The 17,933-nt window shown below is 47.7% G+C and overlaps 1 protein-coding gene across 1 annotated transcript in view; it reads left to right on the top strand.

Moving 5' to 3' along the window:
* UBASH3B (ubiquitin associated and SH3 domain containing B) overlaps positions 1 to 12,772 on the top strand; it is a 72,506-nt gene extending 59,734 nt beyond the window's left edge. The window contains exons 7-14 of the mRNA XM_051638654.1: positions 1,423 to 1,558; positions 1,965 to 2,085; positions 2,491 to 2,613; positions 5,163 to 5,255; positions 5,944 to 6,088; positions 8,409 to 8,515; positions 8,904 to 9,013; positions 9,838 to 12,772. Of these exons, the coding sequence (XP_051494614.1) occupies positions 1,423 to 1,558; positions 1,965 to 2,085; positions 2,491 to 2,613; positions 5,163 to 5,255; positions 5,944 to 6,088; positions 8,409 to 8,515; positions 8,904 to 9,013; positions 9,838 to 9,975 (973 nt within the window). The 3' untranslated portion in view covers positions 9,976 to 12,772. The remainder of the gene's footprint in view (positions 1 to 1,422; positions 1,559 to 1,964; positions 2,086 to 2,490; positions 2,614 to 5,162; positions 5,256 to 5,943; positions 6,089 to 8,408; positions 8,516 to 8,903; positions 9,014 to 9,837) is intronic.
* The last annotated feature ends 5,161 nt before the right edge of the window (positions 12,773 to 17,933 follow it).

Raw genomic sequence — 17,933 nt, 5'->3', positions numbered from 1 at the left:
GCTGCCCTGCCTGCATTTGGGCAGTGAGAGGAACAGATCCTTGGAACAAGCACAGCCCTTATTGGGAACTCACCAGGAATAAAAGAAATAGTTATGGGAATGGGTAACACTAGAAGGTCAGGCCTGAAAGAGCAAGAGCAGGAGGCTGGAGAGGTCATCTGCTGCCAGCAGGCTCTGCCCAGGGTGGCTGCTGCCTCAAGCTGTTGGACCAGGACCAAGAGTGTGCCCAGCTCAGCTGCTTCACCTCCCACTCCCCTTGCCTGCCACCCTGGCTCTGCTTGGCACCTTCACCTGACTGCAGGAGCCAGCACCTCAGTCTCATCCTGGTACCCTAATTCCACCAGATAAGGGACCAACAATGTGATTTTTTTTCTTCTTCCAACTGGTGCAAATCCTACAATCTTGCAGATCAGTTCTTTACAAAAATGCAGATGACCTATTTTTGGTCCATTGATGGAGGCACTTGGTGTTATTTTAACAGCTCAGAAACCCCTTTGAGATTTTATCCTAACTAGCTGCTAGTCAGGAAGCAACTTCTGACATATTTAAGGCACTGCAAAGTGCAAGCAACAGCACCTATTCCTGTCAAAGTAGATGACCACATACATTATCTGACAATGTGTTTTTTTTATCCACCCACACAATGTTCCCTAATCAGCAGAGGGTCACTGCAGCTTCTGGAACTGCCTGTTGGGATTTCCTCCTGAGGGTCTTGGTCAAAGTCCTTGGATGTCTAGACATGAAAGCTTTATTCAGAGGGACCATCATTAGATAAGCCCCTTGAGAATGGGATCTGTTAAATCTCTTTGGCTGCACTTAACAAGAAACACTGGGGAGAGCAAATTCCCTCTGTCGATGGGAAACTGAATAGACAGAAAAATTTAGAAAAAACCAACCCAGACTGAACATGCCATGTGTTCCTGCTAGGGAATACAAGCTATTTTGTGTGCAGGCACCCTGAAGCCTGCCCAGCAGGAGAGGTAGGGCTCTGCTCATGCTGCAAAGGTGAGTGAAAACTCTGTAACCATTAGTTCCCACACTTGGGTCCACAAGGCCGTGGTAAGTGATGTGCAGCTGGTCCCCAGATGGTCTTAGGGAGCATCCTGTGGCTGTGAGGAAAGTCCTGGCATTTGCCATTAGAATATTTGAGGGCTGACAGTGCCTTGCAGACCAAAGTTTGGGAACTGCTCTTCTGAGAAACTGTTCCTAAGGGAACAGAAAGCTTGTTGAGATGCAATTTGTTTCTTCATTTGTGTCCATCACCTAGCAAGGTGCTCTCTGTGCAGCACTAAAATACAAATAATCATGTAATGATGTAACAGTAATCATCAGTTCCTGAAGACTGCAGAAATGTCCTTCCTGTAACCAGGGCACACAAAGTCCAAAACATTCCCAAAGCCAACATCTTCCTGTTTATGGCAGGTCCTACTCAATTCTGAATACTACATCTTCTCCATCCCTGCAAGCCTTCACTGATGGAGCTCTGGAAAGAAGACAACAGGAAGACCAAGGACCTGGGGATGCAGGACCACTCACTATCATCTGCCAGAACGTGCAGGTAGGGACCCACAGACACATAGTAATCACACACAATCTTAGTGGCAAGTTTCCAGCAGCTGGGCTTTCCCCAACAACTCATTCTCTGGTCTCCTTTCACTGCCTGCAACACAAGTTACAAGTTCAAGTTCTCTACAAGCTTTTCAATGACATGATTAACCACAGGCAGGGAAGACATCACAGTCCTCAAATCTGTATTGAGCATGGGGTGGCAGGGCCCTATCTTCTGCTCACTCTACCAGTTTTATACCAGCATAAATTTCCCAGCTTCAGAAGAGTTTTCTCTACCCAGATATGCCTGAGGGTAAAGCAAGAAGCACCAGGTCCTGCCTCCTGATTGTAAATCAGACCTCAGAAAACCCCCTGTATTTACATGAAGGTCAAGCATCCTGTAATTTTTCTTCCAGCCCCTGAGAATAACCAGCCAGCCAGGGCCTCAGAAACGCTGCCTGTTTGTCTGCAGACATGGGGAAAGGATGGATGTTGTGTTTGGGAAGTACTGGCTGTCACAATGTTTCGATGCCAAAGGTGAGTTGGCTCCCATGGGTCTCTCAGGCTTCATCTTTAGGTGAAGGAAGGAGAGTGGCAACTGCCTGGGGCAAAGCTTAGATGGAAGCTGTGGTTTCCTGACACAAAGTGTTGTTTTGAGCTGTCACGAGTGGGGTGGATGGAAGTTCTTTTCCTTTGAGGCACTAAAAGTCATCAAAAATAACTTCTCAAGCACCAGCAACGTTCTCTGATTTTGAACCGAGACTTAATTTTTGCAGCTTCCTGATGGTTTTATCCCAGAAAAAAACCTGCTTAACACCCAGGCTGAAGCAGGACCTGCAAGGTGTGGAGGTTGTGGTGAAAGAGGGTAGAAACAGACATGATGTTCCTTGCCTCTCTCTGCTTGAATGATTGCAGCAACTGCTTCTGGCCTCTCCCTCCCAGGCAGGTACATGCGCAGTAACCTGAACATGCCTCACAGTTTACCTCAAAGAAGTGGTGGTTTCAGGGATTATGAAAAAGATGCCCCCATCACCGTGCTGGGCTGTACACAAGCAAGGCTTGTTGGTAAGTTGTCCTCAGCAGACAGGGGCTTGCTTTCCTATCTTCCTCCCACACAACCAGCCAGAGAAAGTGAAAGGCAGAACAACAACAAAAAAAACAAGTGGGGTGCCCTGAGCTAATGGGATTTAGATGTTTCAAGAACCTTTGCAAAGCCCTTTCCCCTTCCCCAGCAAGCCTCCTCTTTCCAAGGAAACCTTGTCTCCTTCAGCTGCTGCAGCTGAAGAAAAGACAAAGCACAAAAATCTAGGACGTGCTATGAAATCAGAGCCATTAGCCCTGGGATTGAAGAGCATTCGTGACCATCCTGGGAACGTGCTGCCCTGGAAGATGCTGTTATTACCAATGTTGATGAGAAATGCAGCAGTGTGACTGCCACCTCCTGCAAAACATGCTTTCCCCTTGATTTTGACAATCTTGAATCTTGATCTGCAGTTTGCTACACAAACGTGCTTTTATCAGCCTGTCTGGCTTTTTGTTTACGTGGCAAGAGCACAGACCAAATTGTTTCCAGTGCTCTCCCACCCCTCCATCCTCCTCCCAGACTTCTGAGCCAGGTGGTTTGTGCATAGAGAGAAAGTTGTTTGGTAGGCAAGGAGCACATGCTGAGCACTGGGATTCAGGGAGCCAGACCCCTTAAAGACACCAGCTTCAGAGAGCAATACTTAGCATTCTCTCAGATTTTAGAGTATTTGGTGCTGGTCACATTCAAACTAGGGCAGCTAAAATTAAACTTGCTTTTTAAACAAAAAGAAAAGACTGTAGAGCAGCAGGATGCCCAGCCTCCTGGCCACATGGCATCAGGGTGCACAATATGCACCCAACAGAAGGCAAAGCTGGGAGTCATCACAGCACACTTGGCTGGGAGCATTAAATGGGGCTGAGCACACAAGTGCAGACGTGACCCAGGCACCACCAACCTGCCAGCCATCTGCAGCCACACAGCCTTGACCTTGAGCATTGCTGGAGCTGCAATTCCTCTGGAGACTCCAGCAAACGAGCAGCCTCCCCGTGAGAGAGGCCTGCGAGACGTGCTGCTCCTCCCTCAACTGCCCCACTTCTCTCCAGAGATTTATAGACCTGTTTGACATGGTTACAACCATCATTAAACACAAGGAGTCGAGGTTAAGAACCCCTCCTTACTCCCACATCTTTGTCCTGCCTCTTCAAATAGAACAAAACCATCACTCTTTCTTCCTACAAGTCTGTGCAGTCCTGGGCAGCTTCATGTTCCCATTCAGCCCCCTCAGGCATTGCAAAAATATTAATAACCCTAATAGTGGGGTTGATTCTTATCTCATTTTCAGTGATCTTCCACCTGGGTAATGAAATGGTAATTTATACCAGCAAAGAATCCAGCCAATTGAATTAAGCTGGGCTTCAGTTAAGTTGAGTCATTCTGATTTACAGCACATAGATGAAATTAAATTCATTTCAAGCTCTCTACAATTTTTCTCAGCACACTGGTTGCTTTTTGGCTAAACTGAAGAGAAGCAGAAACAGAGGAAAAGCTGCAGTGATTTCTTTGCATGGGGGTTAGGTACCTAGATACAAGTGGAGCAACTCATACAGGAAAATGGATCCTGGTTCCACAGCTACCCCAGTGCCCAGCACACTCTGAATGACCTCGACAGGCTTGAGAAGTGGGCTCCTGCCAACTGCATGAAGTTCATCAAGGCCAAGAACAAGGGCCTGCAGCTGGGTCAGGGCAATCCCCAACACAAACACAGGTCGGGCAAAGAAAGGATTAAAAAAAAGCCCAGAGGAGAAGGACTTGAGGGTGATGGTGGATGAGAAGCTCAACACGAGCTGGCACCGTGCGCTGGAGCCCAGAGACCACCCGTGTCCTGGGCTGTGTCACCAGCAGAGTGACCAGCAGGGCCAGGGAGGGGATTGTCCCCCTTTACTCTGCTCTTGTCAGACCCCACCTGCACTACTGTGTCCAGTCTTGGAGCCTCCAACATAAGAAGGAGATAGAGCTCTGGGAGAGATTCCAGAGGAGGCCACAAACATGATCCAAGGGCTGGAGCAGCTCTGCTCTGGAGACAGGCTGGGAGAGTTGGGGTGTTCAGCCTGGAGAAGAGAAGGCTCCAGGGAGACCTTAGAGCACCTTCCAGTGCCTGAAGGGGCTCCAGGAAAGCTGGGGAGGGGCTTGGGACAAGGGCAGGGAGGGAGAGGACAAGGGGTAAGGGATGAAAACTGGAAGAGGGAGATTGAGGTGAGACATGAGGAGGAAATTCTGGAGTGTGAGGGTGGGGAGAGCCTGGCCCAGGTTGCCCAGGGAAGCTGTGGCTGCCCCATCCCTGGCAGTGTTGAAGGGTAGGTTGGATGGGGCTTGGAGCAGCCTGGGCTGGTGGGAGGTGTCCCTGCCCATGCAGGGGGTTGGATCTAGATGACCTTTAAGGTCCCTTCCAAACAAAACCATGGTATGATTCTATGAATTCCCAAAACAGACGCTGGGAAGCTGATTTAGCTCCTTGCTGGGTGGCAGACACGCTGCTGTTGCAACATCATTTATCTGGTTCTGTTCACTGAGTGATGAAACTTGCTTGCAGGTGAAGCCTTGCTAGAAACTAATACCACTGTAGACTACATCTACAGCTCCCCATCCCTGCGGTGTGTACAGACAGCACACAATATCCTGAAAGGTAAGATCTGCATGAGCAGGAAAGGCTGCATTCTCCTCACTGTCTGATAAAAACACTGCCAAGCAGATAAAAGGGAGCCTGGCATGGGAGACCCAAGTACATGGTGATTCAGAGTGAGGATTATTTCCATGAGTGAATTGCTACCACCAAGAAACTTGCTACTCCCAGTAAGAATAGTAAGGGAAGAATAAGGGAACTAGTGACACTAGAATGAGATGCTCTGGCATTGGAAACAGTCAAAAATAGTTCCAAAATGCAGCCATGCCTACGTTCAGTACATTACATGTAGCTGCCAGCCAGAGGTTTACATTCCCTGGAATAGTTTCTGGAGTGTGAGGGTGGGGAGACCCTGGCCCAGGTTGCCCAGGGAAGCTGTGGCTGCCCCATCCCTGGCAGTGTTGAAGGGCAGGTTGGATGGGGCTTGGAGCAACCTGGGCTGGTGGGAGGTGTCCCTGCCCATGCAGGGGGTTGGATCTAGATGATCTTTCAGGTCCCTTCCAGCCCAAACCTTTCTATAACATCAACTGCCAAATACAAATATAATTAATCTTTCATACCTACTAGTAATCTACTGAGAGAGACAAAACACCCATTTACAATCAAACTCAAGCATGAAAGCAGCAAAGCCGTGCTGCCCTCACCCCCAGCTACTTGCCCTGATCTCCAGTCTCCTTTCTCCCTTTTCCAGGCATGCAACAAGAGAACAACCTGAAGATTCGAATAGAACCAGGCTTGTTTGAGTGGACCAAGTGGGTCTCGGGGAGCACACTACCTGCCTGGATACCCCCTGTGGATTTAGCTGCAGCTACTCTAAGTGTTGATACAACCTACAGGTAGCAGACGGGGGGGGGGAGAGGGCCTAGCACTGCTTTTTGACTTTCTTTCTGAAAAGCAAACGCTCTGCTGAGTTTTTAAATGTAAGCAGTGACTGGAAATGCTGCTGATGCTCCCAGGATTAATTTAGGGCAGGCTCGAGGCTGCTGTGGTGAACATGACCTGACAACTGGCTTATTATCAACCCAGTTTCCCAGCTCACTGGAACCCAGCTGTATTGCTGATCCTCCTTCTGTAACTCCTTCCATCCTGTGCATCTTTGAGCTGTCCAGGACATCCTCAAACCCTTTTCCTAAAACTTAGAGGAGTTTGGGCTCAGCTAACAGAACTAGTTTTGCTGACTCAGTTATCTGGCCATCCCATTCATGGACTGAACCAGATCCTGGTCTGATTTACACTTTCCCCAGAGGAAAAAGCTGCTCTCTTTTTCTTTTACAGTTAATATGGTAGTGGATCCTAATTTTAAATTTTGTATCACCCTGGGGAACTTGTTTTCACTGCTCAGTAATTCAGGGACTCCTGTGGCATCAAAATTGAGGTTTTCTATCAAAAACCAAAGCCCTAAGCATTTATCCCTCCTCAGCAATTGATTCTGAAACATTTTTAGTGGGAAAAATCAGAGGTTTCTGGCTCAGGTTTTCATAGTATTCAGCCTAAAAACAGTTGGTGAAAGCAACCAAAGTAAACATCTGTTTTAAAAACATTTGAAAGGCAAATGGATAAGCACCACTAATCTTTCCTCCTGCTTTGCAGAGAAAGGAAACAGCAAGATAATTCACTCAGCTTTCAGAGGCCCTGACAAAGCTGCTCTAAAAGTGCAGAGCTGACCTTCCCAGGGCTTGGAGTTTTTGCCAGCCAGCCCTAGGGCTGCACAGACCAGTCCTGGTGCCTGCTTAGGCTCCTCATCCCCAACTCACACCTGTGCTGCCACCCTCTGCTGTTTTCCTTTTATCCAGCCACATGGCCATACCTCTGCATTCCCAGTATCCCTGCCAAGAAACACTGAGGGGCTGCTGGGAGCAACCTGGAGCCAGAGTCAGGAGGGAAACTCAAGACTCTGTCCCCTGACTCCCCAGGGAAGCTGCTCAGCCCAACACACAAATGCTTTTTCCTGTAAGCTGCACAGAGGAAGGCAAAATAAAACCCAGCAGAAAGAGTCACGTGGCAAAGAACAGACAAGATGATCTGTTGGGGCTTCCTACTCTCACATTGATGATTAAAGATCTCAAAGAGCTCCCACAAAGAAGGAAACTCCACAGAAAGGTCACACATTTCTAGTCCTCCACTGCAATGCCTGTATCACTATGACTTTGTGCAGACACCAGCCCTTTCTGGCTTCGTGTGAGCCCGATCACTGCCTGAGCAATCTCAGATCAAAACAAAACGTTTATGACACACACAGAGTCCACGTCTTCCACCTCCGTGGCCCTGGTGACAAATATTTTGTGGCTGGGTTTTTGGTGTCACCAGAAATGCTGGTGTTTCCCAGTGTCCCCGTGGTGTTTAAGAACCCTCGAGTGGAAGAAGTAGCTGAAACATTAACAAGAAAAAGAAAGAAACTGTTAAAAAGAGGATTTTTTCCATATCTAACTATACCATGAATGACTTGTGGTGCATCCTCTTGGCCTGCAGCTAAAATCCCAACACTCTGAGGGCATCTAAATAGAAGTTTTTACACTGTACTTATCCCAGAAAGGGTATCACATGGCTAACACTTGGCAGAGCAGCTGGACCACAGGAGAGTCTGCTTCAGAAATACATTCCTCCTGGGAAAACCACAGAACTTATTCTCAGCACAAGAGAAGAGCTCTGTGTGGTCAGCTGCTTAGGTGGGGGACTGGGACACAACCCTCCCTGTCTTTTCTCACGGGGTAATTCCTGTAGATACCTCAGATCAGTGGATGGAGGGAAAAAGCTGGGTCTTTTCCTTGCACCACAGCACAAAAATAGAGCCTTCTGCTTCCTAACCCTTGCCTCTCTGCCTCTAGATTATCTTTAAGGTTCCTTCCAACCCAAACCACTCTATGATTGGAGGAAGAATGCCTTAGTGCAGGAATAGTAAATGGTAAAGCTGGTCTAGTGATAGGGTTCCCTGCTCATGGCAGGGGGGTTGGATCTTGATGATCTTTAAGGTCCCTTCCAACCTTAATGATTCTATGGTTCTATAAATACCTGAGTCTTGACGTTTAAAAAACATCATAGTGGTCCTGACACAAGCCAGCTCTGGGGAATCAGATGAGTTAAAGAGACAGATACTTTCAGATCAGTCCTAACCTTCTCACTTCTTTCAATTCACCATACTTGTTTTTCTGCCCACAGACCTCATATTCCTGTCAGCAAGTTAGTGGTTTCTGAATCTTATGACACATACATAAGTAGAAGCTACCAAGTGACAAAAGAAATCATCAGTGAATGTAAAGGCAAAGGTAAGTGCTACAGAAGGCATGAAAAACAAGACCAGCTCTCTCCCCCCCTATGCACATAGTTCAATGGGTTTTTATATGATGAACTGAACACATTTTGGAAGAAATTCTGGAGTGTGAGGGTGGGGAGAGGCTGGCCCAGGTTGCCCCGGGAAGCTGTGGCTGCCCCATCCCTGGCAGTGTTGAAGGGCAGGTTGGATGGGGCTTGGAGCAACCTGGGCTGGTGGGAGGTGTCCCTGCCCATGCAGGGGGTTGGAACTAGATGATCTTTCAGGTCCCTTCCAACCCAAACCAGTCTGGGATTGTAAATGCTCTGCTTGATCTTGGACACCAGACCCTAAAGCTGGTTTTTGGCTCCCCTCCTCAGCCTGCATTTCTCCCTTTATTTCAGGTAATAACATCCTGATCGTGGCACACGCATCGTCCCTGGAGGCCTGTACCTGCCAGCTCCAAGGGCTCTCACCACAGAACTCCAAGGACTTTGTACAGATGGTCCGAAAGGTAATTAGCACCAAGGAGCAAAGCTTGCTCACTTCACCAAGAGAAAACCAATTTGCAATCTGCTTAACCAGGCAGAGGACACTTTGTTCCTGCTGTTGCTGAATTGCACCCATTTCAAAAGGCAGGAGGGGAAAGCAGCTGGGGTTGAAGGCTTATCTCAGTGTGGCACTTCTGTACCAGATAGCAGGGGATCAGATGCCCACCTACAAACAGACTTGCAGACTCTGCTTTATGCCTCTAGATCCCAGGGGCTGCACAGAGCCTCCTGGAGTGCCCTCCAGTGCCAAAAACACCCTGACCACAGATCACAGGGCACTTCTGCCCTGCACCACTTCCCATTTCACTCTAAAGGGCTGTTAACAGGCAGAGAAAAGGACTGAAAATCATAATGGGGTCTTCTGCCTTCATTCCTTTACTCCAGCCCTGACTAAGAAGATGGCCTTGTCCCCTGCCAGCCCTGCAGACACTCTCTGGAGTGTTCATAGCTGGTATTTTCCCTGGTGACACCTGAGCCAGAGTCACATCCCTGTTTCTCTTCCCTAGCCATGCTGGCCTTGAGGGTTTGGGACCACGTCAGCCAACAAGACATCTTTGGTTCCAACTGGTCCACATTTAAACTGGGCTACAGGGGTATAATTTGTCTTTCCCAGTGTTCTGCACATACAATGGTGCACAAAGTCTGACTGTCACACCCAAGTCCTACAGTCACCTTTTGAAAAAGGGCTCTGGGGAGAGGGAAGCAAGACTTCAGCCCTCAGGGGAGCTCCCTCCCTGCCCAGCTCAATCCAAGCTCACTGCCTTTATTTCCATCTCTCTTCACACAGATTCCATACTTGGGGTTTTGTTCCTGTGAAGAACTGGGAGATACAGGTGTTTGGCAGCTTACAGACCCCCCCATCCTCCCTCTCACACACGGACCAACTGGAGGCTTTAACTGGAGAGAAACCTTACTACAAGAATAGGCAAAGCTCCACGAGCAAGGAAAACCCACGGCCTTTCTAAGCATTGGAGAATGTCTCTTCTTCCTTGTGTTTATTGACAGTGGGAAAATACTCATATTATGTTCAGTGGATCACACAAGCAGCTGTTCTAGCATCTCTCTCACAGCCACAGTCATGCAAAAATTCTCATCTACAAGTAGACAAATACAAAAGGGAGTGATCTGAGGGGGGGGGAATTAGAATTCAGATTGCAGCTCTGGCACAGCACTAAAGTCTCTCTTTAGTCAGTAGCTGGGGTGGATTTCCTCAGTTGAATGGAGCTCTGATAACAGTAACTTTCACTGCCTTCTGCACCACAGTAGAAATAATTAGCACTGTGTAAGAGTCAAGCTTTCAGGATACTGGGGTTTAGGTTTTTTCTCCACTATTTTTGCAAAGCATTGGCAGGCTTGTTCAGGACCACATGTTTAACACCCGGTTCAGACACAAATGCCACATTCTCAGCACCTTCCATCAAGTGTTTCACCACCAACTGGAAATTCAAGTCCAGCACTGCCCCTGCAGGCAGCCTCAGAGGATTCCTCTGCTCTGTTTCAGCACTGTTAGGGCTTGTGCTGGACATACCAGGGGTGCAGAGGCTGATCCACAGCAGAAGAAAGTGCTGGATTTCACCTGAAGTTTGCACATCAAAAGCAAGCACCGTTGATGAGCAAAGACTGGAAGAAGTTGCTTTTAAGTGGAGGTGAAATCAGCCTGTTCCCCCCAAACCTGAAGGATTGAGAAGGTTGGAGGGTGGTTTCCCTTTTATTGAAATCCACCCTTGTGCACAGCCCCAGCCTAAAATGTTTGTGGCTTTTAAAATCCCTTCAGAAGAGCCTGAAATAAGAGGTTTTAATACAGAAAAAGTTGTGCTGGTCATTTCCCCAGGGGTGGCTTTCTGTCCCTTGTGAGCTTTTCTGGCAGCCCTGGTGAGGTTCTGCAAGTAAGCAGCTTTCTTCAGGAAGTCATGATGAAATCAAAAAGCCACTGACATTCAGCACACTTTGCTTCCTTTAATTCCCAAGTGCCATCTGTCATAAAGACAAAGAAGAGCTGGGGAAAGAAAAAAACCATTACATTTAGGAGCAACATGCTGTGGGGCCTATGAAGATGCTCTTTATCTGGTGGGGGGAAGGGTTCTGTTTTGAGGAGATGGGCTTCCATCTGGAGCTAAAAATCTTTGAAATCACAAGAAGGGTCCTCTTAGTGCAACAGCCTGCAAGATCCCCACACCAGCTGCTTCCCAGAATGCAAAATACAGCTACTGTGGGTAGTTTATTGCATAAACTGGCTTCAGAGCAGGTGTCTTGTAGATTAGTATTATCTTAAGTCATCAGCCTTGGGTGAAGGTTCCTGCAGATGTTTTGTACAGGTCTTACCCATCTAGGTTCATTTTAAGAAGGTACTTAAAAATGTGCTTAAACAGGATGGGAGAGATTTGGGCATACTCCTTTCTTGGTATGGGCCTTAAGTTGGATTATTGCCATGAATACCATCAAAGGCAAGTTGGGAAGCACCAGGAAATCAATTCTGGCATCCAAGGTACCCTTCTCTGACCAGCTTCCCCTCTGCAGAAAGTGTTGGTGTCCTCTTTTGAAGCATTTGTATGGCAGGAAAGTTGAGGCTGGCCAACTTCTGAGAAAGGCTTCTTATTCAAAGCAAGAGCAAAGCCTGATTCTGTATTGTTTGAACCTTGGGCAGGACTGCTCTCACCTTCAGCAGGCTGGGACCCTGCTGTATTTGCAGCAGTCGAGCAATCAAGGAGTGATAAATTGCAATCCCTTCTGCCTAAGCCAGGCAAAATGCTCAGCAAGTACAAAGTAACAAAGCAGAAGGGGTTTTGGCTCAGCTTTGGCTTATTGCACTTGCCAGAGTGCACCAGATTCCCTAGAGACTGGGAGGTAGCAGAGAACTCATCCTGTGCAATATGGACATTGTCACCACCCATAACAATAGCCCATTGTTTGTACATTTATGACTAGGTAGGACCAGTAGATCATTCATAAGTGCATTATTATAGCAGGGATGTAAACTGAAGAGTCAGGGAGATAACTTATAAGACAGAAGAAACTGCTCCCATGCAGTTAAACTGCTGTCACTTTAGTTCTTAACTGTAATTTAAACTATTTTGGGCTGTGTACAGACACTCTGAAGAGCATTTTTTGGCTTGTTTGCCTTCCTGTTTCCTCACTGCAAGTTGCAAAGGGTTTAAAACTGAGTAGATGACAATCACACCAAGGCTAGTTGGGTTACTGATGCCTGGGTAATTCCCTGGACTGCTTTTTGTTTCACACCGTGGGCCAGGCAAGATGTGATTTGGAGGCAACAAATGTTGCCTGTGCAAAAAACAGAGGAGGCTGCTCAGGTCCTGCTGCAGTTGAGCAACATAACAGGGAGTTTATCTAGAAGCATGAAACAGAGAGGGAGCAAAACCTGAATGCACAGCTTCAAGGTTGTACTAGCTGATATTTGCCTAAAGTAATATGGAAGAGAGTGTTCTGTTGGAGAAGGTAGATGTTAAAATAATCTCCTTTAAAAAAAAAGTATATTTTTGGACATTTAGAAAATATTTTGACAATGTAGTCTTATCTCTAATTAGATTTTTTTTTCAGGTGTCAAGAATCTCAAAGAAAAAACCTATTCTAGCATTATTTCTCAGAGTGGTTTGTGTCAAATCCCCTCATGTTGGTAAGGGTCACTGGGGGAAAAAAATGTTCCTTTTACATTCTTAATTGAGACATTAAGACTTCAAAACAATTGCTGCTTCATTTTCACTCCACTGCTGCTCATTAATGTGTATTTCATGTCACTTCAGTGTTTTGTCCCAGAAAAACATTGGACTGGATCTAGCTAAAGTGTGTGCAAGTCCTCTCCTTGCCTTCACTGTGAGCTGCACCACACCCCAACAGTTCAATTAGGATGCAGGAGGCAAAAAGCAGTTCCTAGATGTTTCCCTCTCTTCCCAATTAAAGAATAAAGCTGGAAAATCATTTAAGACAGGCTGAAAGAGTTGGGGGGTGTTCAGCCTGGAGAAGAGAAGAATCCAGGGAGACCTGAGAGCACCTTCCAGTGCCTGAAGGGGCTCCAGGAAAGCTGGGGAGGGGCTTGGGACAAGGGCAGGGAGGGAGAGGACAAGGGGGATGGATGAAAACTGGGAGAGGGAGACTGAGGTGAGACATGAGGAGGAAATTCTGGAGTGTGAGGGTGGTGAGAGCCTGGCCCAGGTTGCCCAGGGAAGCTGTGGCTGCCCCATCCCTGGCAGTGTTGAAGGGCAGGTTGGATGGGGCTTGGAGCAGCCTGGGCTGGTGGGAGGTGTCCCTGCCCATGCAGGGGGCTGATCTAGATGATCTTTCAGATCCCTTCCAACATAAACCGTTCTATAATGATTCTATGAGATTTGCCAAGGAAAAGCTGTTCATGTAGTATTTTAATAAATTGCAACTTCAGGCTTGGGCTAGAAGAATACAAGACACCAAGCACAGAATCAAATTCAATCACAACAGCAGCTGACAGGATGGCACTCAGCACCACAAGGTCAAAACCAGAGTATTTGAAAAAGCTCAGGTTGGATCAAGAGTTTGTCCTTATCACTGGGCTCTGTATCTCCCTCTGCTGAAGCAGATAGGAGGAGGCTGCAGGATCTCCAAGGCTTGAGCTTTGCCTGCTGGTACCTTTCCAGTGTCATGCAGGTGCCAGGTCTAAAGTTCCCTGCATTTCCCTTACATTTAGTGCAGTGGCAGCTGCAGCCAAATACTGACATGCTCTGAGCATGGAGCCAGGCTCTCTGGGAAGGTAAATGGACATTATGCTCACAGAATGGTTTTGGTTAGAAGGGACCTGAAAGAGCATCTAGATCCAACCCCCTGCATGGGCAGGGACACCTCCCACCAGCCCAGGCTGCTCCAAGTCCCATCCAACCTGCCCTTGAATGCTCAAATCTAGAGAGCTTGTTTATGCAAACTGAGGATCCAGACCATAACTTCAGGTAAACAACAAACAAACAAACAGCTAAACCCAAACTATTTCCCTTCTCACTCAGTCTGAACAGTTTCAGAGCAAGGTCAGCAGATGGCAGGAGCCTACTCCCCTGCTCTGGTGTCAGCTTCTAGGGGCAGCACTATGAGAGTGGCAATTTGCACCACCAAATAAAGTCATTATTCACAAGAATTCAGTAGGAATTATCTTCAGAGAAGGCAAGGGAGGCAGTAAATCTGCTAAACAAAGAGGGTAGGAGGGATGCTAGGGTGTTATTGCTCTGCATGGGCAGCCCTGAGCCCCCCAGGTAGCAATATCTCAGGGACATGAGTCCTGTCAACTTTGACCATGCACTAAATGCAGCTCTTGGGTGAAAAGAGGATGGGGAGGGGGTTGTGTACAGCTCTGTGACAAACTCAGCCTCTCCACTGAGCTCCTGGGGACTGCACTGGGTGAAAGGGGTTGTAAACACTTCCCTCTGGGTCCATAGGAAAACCTGAACCAGAGCCCAGGGAAACAAAGAGGAGCATTTCTCATGATTTCCTCAGGCTTGGGATGGAGCCCACACAGCCTGGTGCTGCCACAGGCTGCTCCCCACCACTCCCCACTGTCTTAATGAGCAATTGGTGTTCATTTCAAAAAGAGGGATGCTAGATCTTTGAGTTAAGCTCTAGTCAATGAACCCTCGCTTCAACCCAGAGCTGGAAATGAGTTTGCAAGGCTTCACAACTTGAAGTTCCATATGAAAACTACCATTTAGAAAGGAAGCCTTAATAAGTTTGCTTTGTGGTTTGGTTTCTGGAAAGAGTAGAAGTCAAGAGGCAATTATTTGAACTTTAAAAATACACCTGAAACAAGGGTGGTAGCAGACATGCTTTAAAAGGTGAATGAATGAGCAAAAATAATAATTAAGCAGTGTCATTGGTTGCATACACTCTAAAGAACTACTTCCTTCTCACCACTTCCTCAAATACTTGTTCCCTTTGGAATATTAATGAACCATACATGCTGCACAACAGAAAATACACAGCCAGTTCCTTTCTGTCACCTCCCATTCAAATGTATTTTCTGGAACTTCTGTCTGTGGGCATCTCTTAAAACTTGATGTTATCAGTGGAGACATTTTTCCTCATTTTAAACATGTCGTATCATTCTGTTTATTATGGTTTTTAGTGTGAGCAGATTGTATTTATTTGAGAAAAATGTTTGCTGTTTAAAAAAAACCCCAATAACTGGATTGCCAAAAATAGCTGTAATTACCTGTGACATCTGTATTTTTTTATTATTATTTTGTTTGGGGGGTGTTGGTTGTTTATAATCTCAGTTTCAAGTGTCTAACAACTGTTAAAACAACCACTGCATTTTAATTTGCTGAGTACATTAAAGGGATTTCTCAGAAGTCAGACAAAAATGCCTGAGAGCTGATTGAATAAAGATGCCAAGCACCCACACCTTGCCCTTCCTCTTGAAATATTCCTCTCAAGTGTGCTGGGCTTGGCTGGGGGGAATATTCTGACCCAATTAAGTGCCCCTTCAGTGTTGGGGTGCACCTGAGCAAAGCTTGCTGTGGCTCCAGCAGGATGGAGGTGAGAAAAATGCCTCTCCTGGGTGTGTGGCCAGAGAAGAGCTACACAGAACGACAGAATCTCAGGGGTTTGGAAGGGACCTGGAAAGATCCCCCAGCCCAACCCCCCTGCCAGAGCAGGGGCACCCAGAGCACATCACACAGGAACGTGTCCAGGGGGGTTTGAATGTCTCCAGAGAAGGAGGCTCCAAAGCCTCCCTGGACAGCCTGTCCCAGGGCTCTTCCAGTGCACACTGGGACCTTGAGACAAAAAAAAGGGAGTCGGGGCTGCTTCTCAGTGGGGGTTGCAACGCTGCCCTCATGTCGGGATGCCCACCCGGCTGGGGTGTGATCCTCAGGAGCATCAAGGGGAGTCTGAGCTATTTTCATTCCCTTCCCTCGAGTTGAAGTTCATTTCTTTGACACCAGATGGCACAAAACGATCTCGAGTCTTGGCTTTCTGGGGCGGAGTTTTCACAGAAAAACGGGGGTTTGGAAGGGACCTGGAAAGATCACCCAGTCCAACCCCCCTGCCAGAGCAGGGGCACCCAAAGCACATCACACAGGAACGTGTCCAGGGGGGTTTGAATGTCTCCAGAGAAGGAGACTCCACAGCCTCTCTGGGCAGCCTGGCCCAGGGCTCTGTCACTCTCACAGCAAAGAAGTTCTTCCTGATATTCACATGGAACCTCCTCTGCTCCAGTTTGCACCCATTGCCCCTTGTCCTGTCACTGGACATCACTGAACAAAGCCTGGCTCTGTCCTCCTGACACTGCCCTGAACGTGTTTGTGAACATGGATGAGGTGGCCCCTCAGTCTCCTCTTCTCCAAGCTCAAGAGACCCAGCTCCCTCAGCCTTTCCTCATCAGGGAGATGTTCCACCCCCTTCATCATCTCTGTGGCTCTGCCCTGGGCTCTTTCAAGCAGTTTCCTGTCCTTCCTGAACTGTGGGGTCCAGAACTGGACACAATATTCCAGTCTGTGGCTCTGCCTCCACTGCTCAGTGGCTGTTGTGCCCAGGTATTAGATTATTTGTCAGGTTTGGCTCTGTGGAACAGGAAGCACAACTTCTAAACCAAAACAATGCTGAACTTAACACCACATCATCTTTCCTGACCTGGATTTTTTAATCCAGCAGTAGTTTTACCAGCTTTCCTTTCAATCCAACTAACTTTGCTTTCCAGTAAAAATGATTATATTAAAATTAATATAAAAGCCATCGTTTTTATCCCCCCAAAATCCACTAATACACACTTCCATCCACCTGAACGTTTAATGAAAACAGGTTTTAAGAACTTAGAAGTGAAATGCATGATGTATTTCTACTTAACCATTTTATCCAGCTCACTCAAATCCATGTCCTGCAAATACACACAGGTTTTTAAGTTATATTTCTTATTAAAGTTGGCTCCTTCTGATGATATTTGCACTAAATGTTGGGCAGTTGCAGAGCAGTGCCCAGAGGAGGTACCAAAGCCTTTCCAAAAATCAGGTCATGTGGCTCCATCATGAAAAGGGGCTCTGCCTACAACAGGCTTGGGTAAATCCTGTGGTGCTGCTGCACATCACACACTCAGGAGACACAGAGAGCTTTGCTATGCCCTGGATTGCTCCTGAAATAATCAGACCTGCAAGGGGACAAGGGAAACCCAGCTTCTGCCACTGGTCCTCTGGGACCACCTTGATGTAGTCATCCCTCCACCCCATGCTTCAGTGCTCAGCAAACCCTCCATAACCACCTCCCCCATACGCTTCATTCCCCAGAGAGCCACAAACCACACACAGCAAAACTACCTTTTGCTTCTTTGTTTTGCCAGGATGGCTGCAAGCAGAGCAGAGCAAACCTCCTGCACACTCAGCCTTGCGAGATGCAGAGTGACACAAGACACCTTTTCTGGGGATTTAAACCACACCTCTGGGATTTCCAGCAACCTGCACTGCAGTGGTGTCCACCAAAACAACCTCTGCCTTCCTGGGTGCCTCCTCATCTTATCATAGAATGGTTTGGGTTGGAAGGGACCTTCAAGATCATCCAGTTCCAACCCCCTGCATGGGCAGGGACACCTCCCACCAGCCCAGGCTGCTCCAAGCCCCATCCAACCTGCCCTTCAACACTGCCAGGGATGGGGCAGCCACAGCTTCCCTGGGCAACCTGTTCCATCTTGGGGAATCAAATCCTGCACCCAGAGGGTGACTGCAGCAGGGGTGCCCAGCAGGGTTACCCCAGACCCATGTTTCTCCTAACCTTTACCTGCTTCCCCCATGTACCTCTCTCCCCCCCTCTTCTCTGCACAGATACAGAGCAAGACAGAGCTGGAGGGGGTGCAAGGGGAAGTGCCCCCAGCCCTGGCACCCACCAGTTTCAGTTTAGGGACCCACGAGGTCACCGATTTCTCAGTCG

The sequence above is a fragment of the Apus apus genome, chromosome 22, assembly GCF_020740795.1.
Source record: "Apus apus isolate bApuApu2 chromosome 22, bApuApu2.pri.cur, whole genome shotgun sequence".
Taxonomy (NCBI): domain Eukaryota; kingdom Metazoa; phylum Chordata; class Aves; order Apodiformes; family Apodidae; genus Apus; species Apus apus.
Note: the sequence above shows the minus strand (reverse complement) of the source record. Positions and strands in the feature narration are given on the sequence as shown.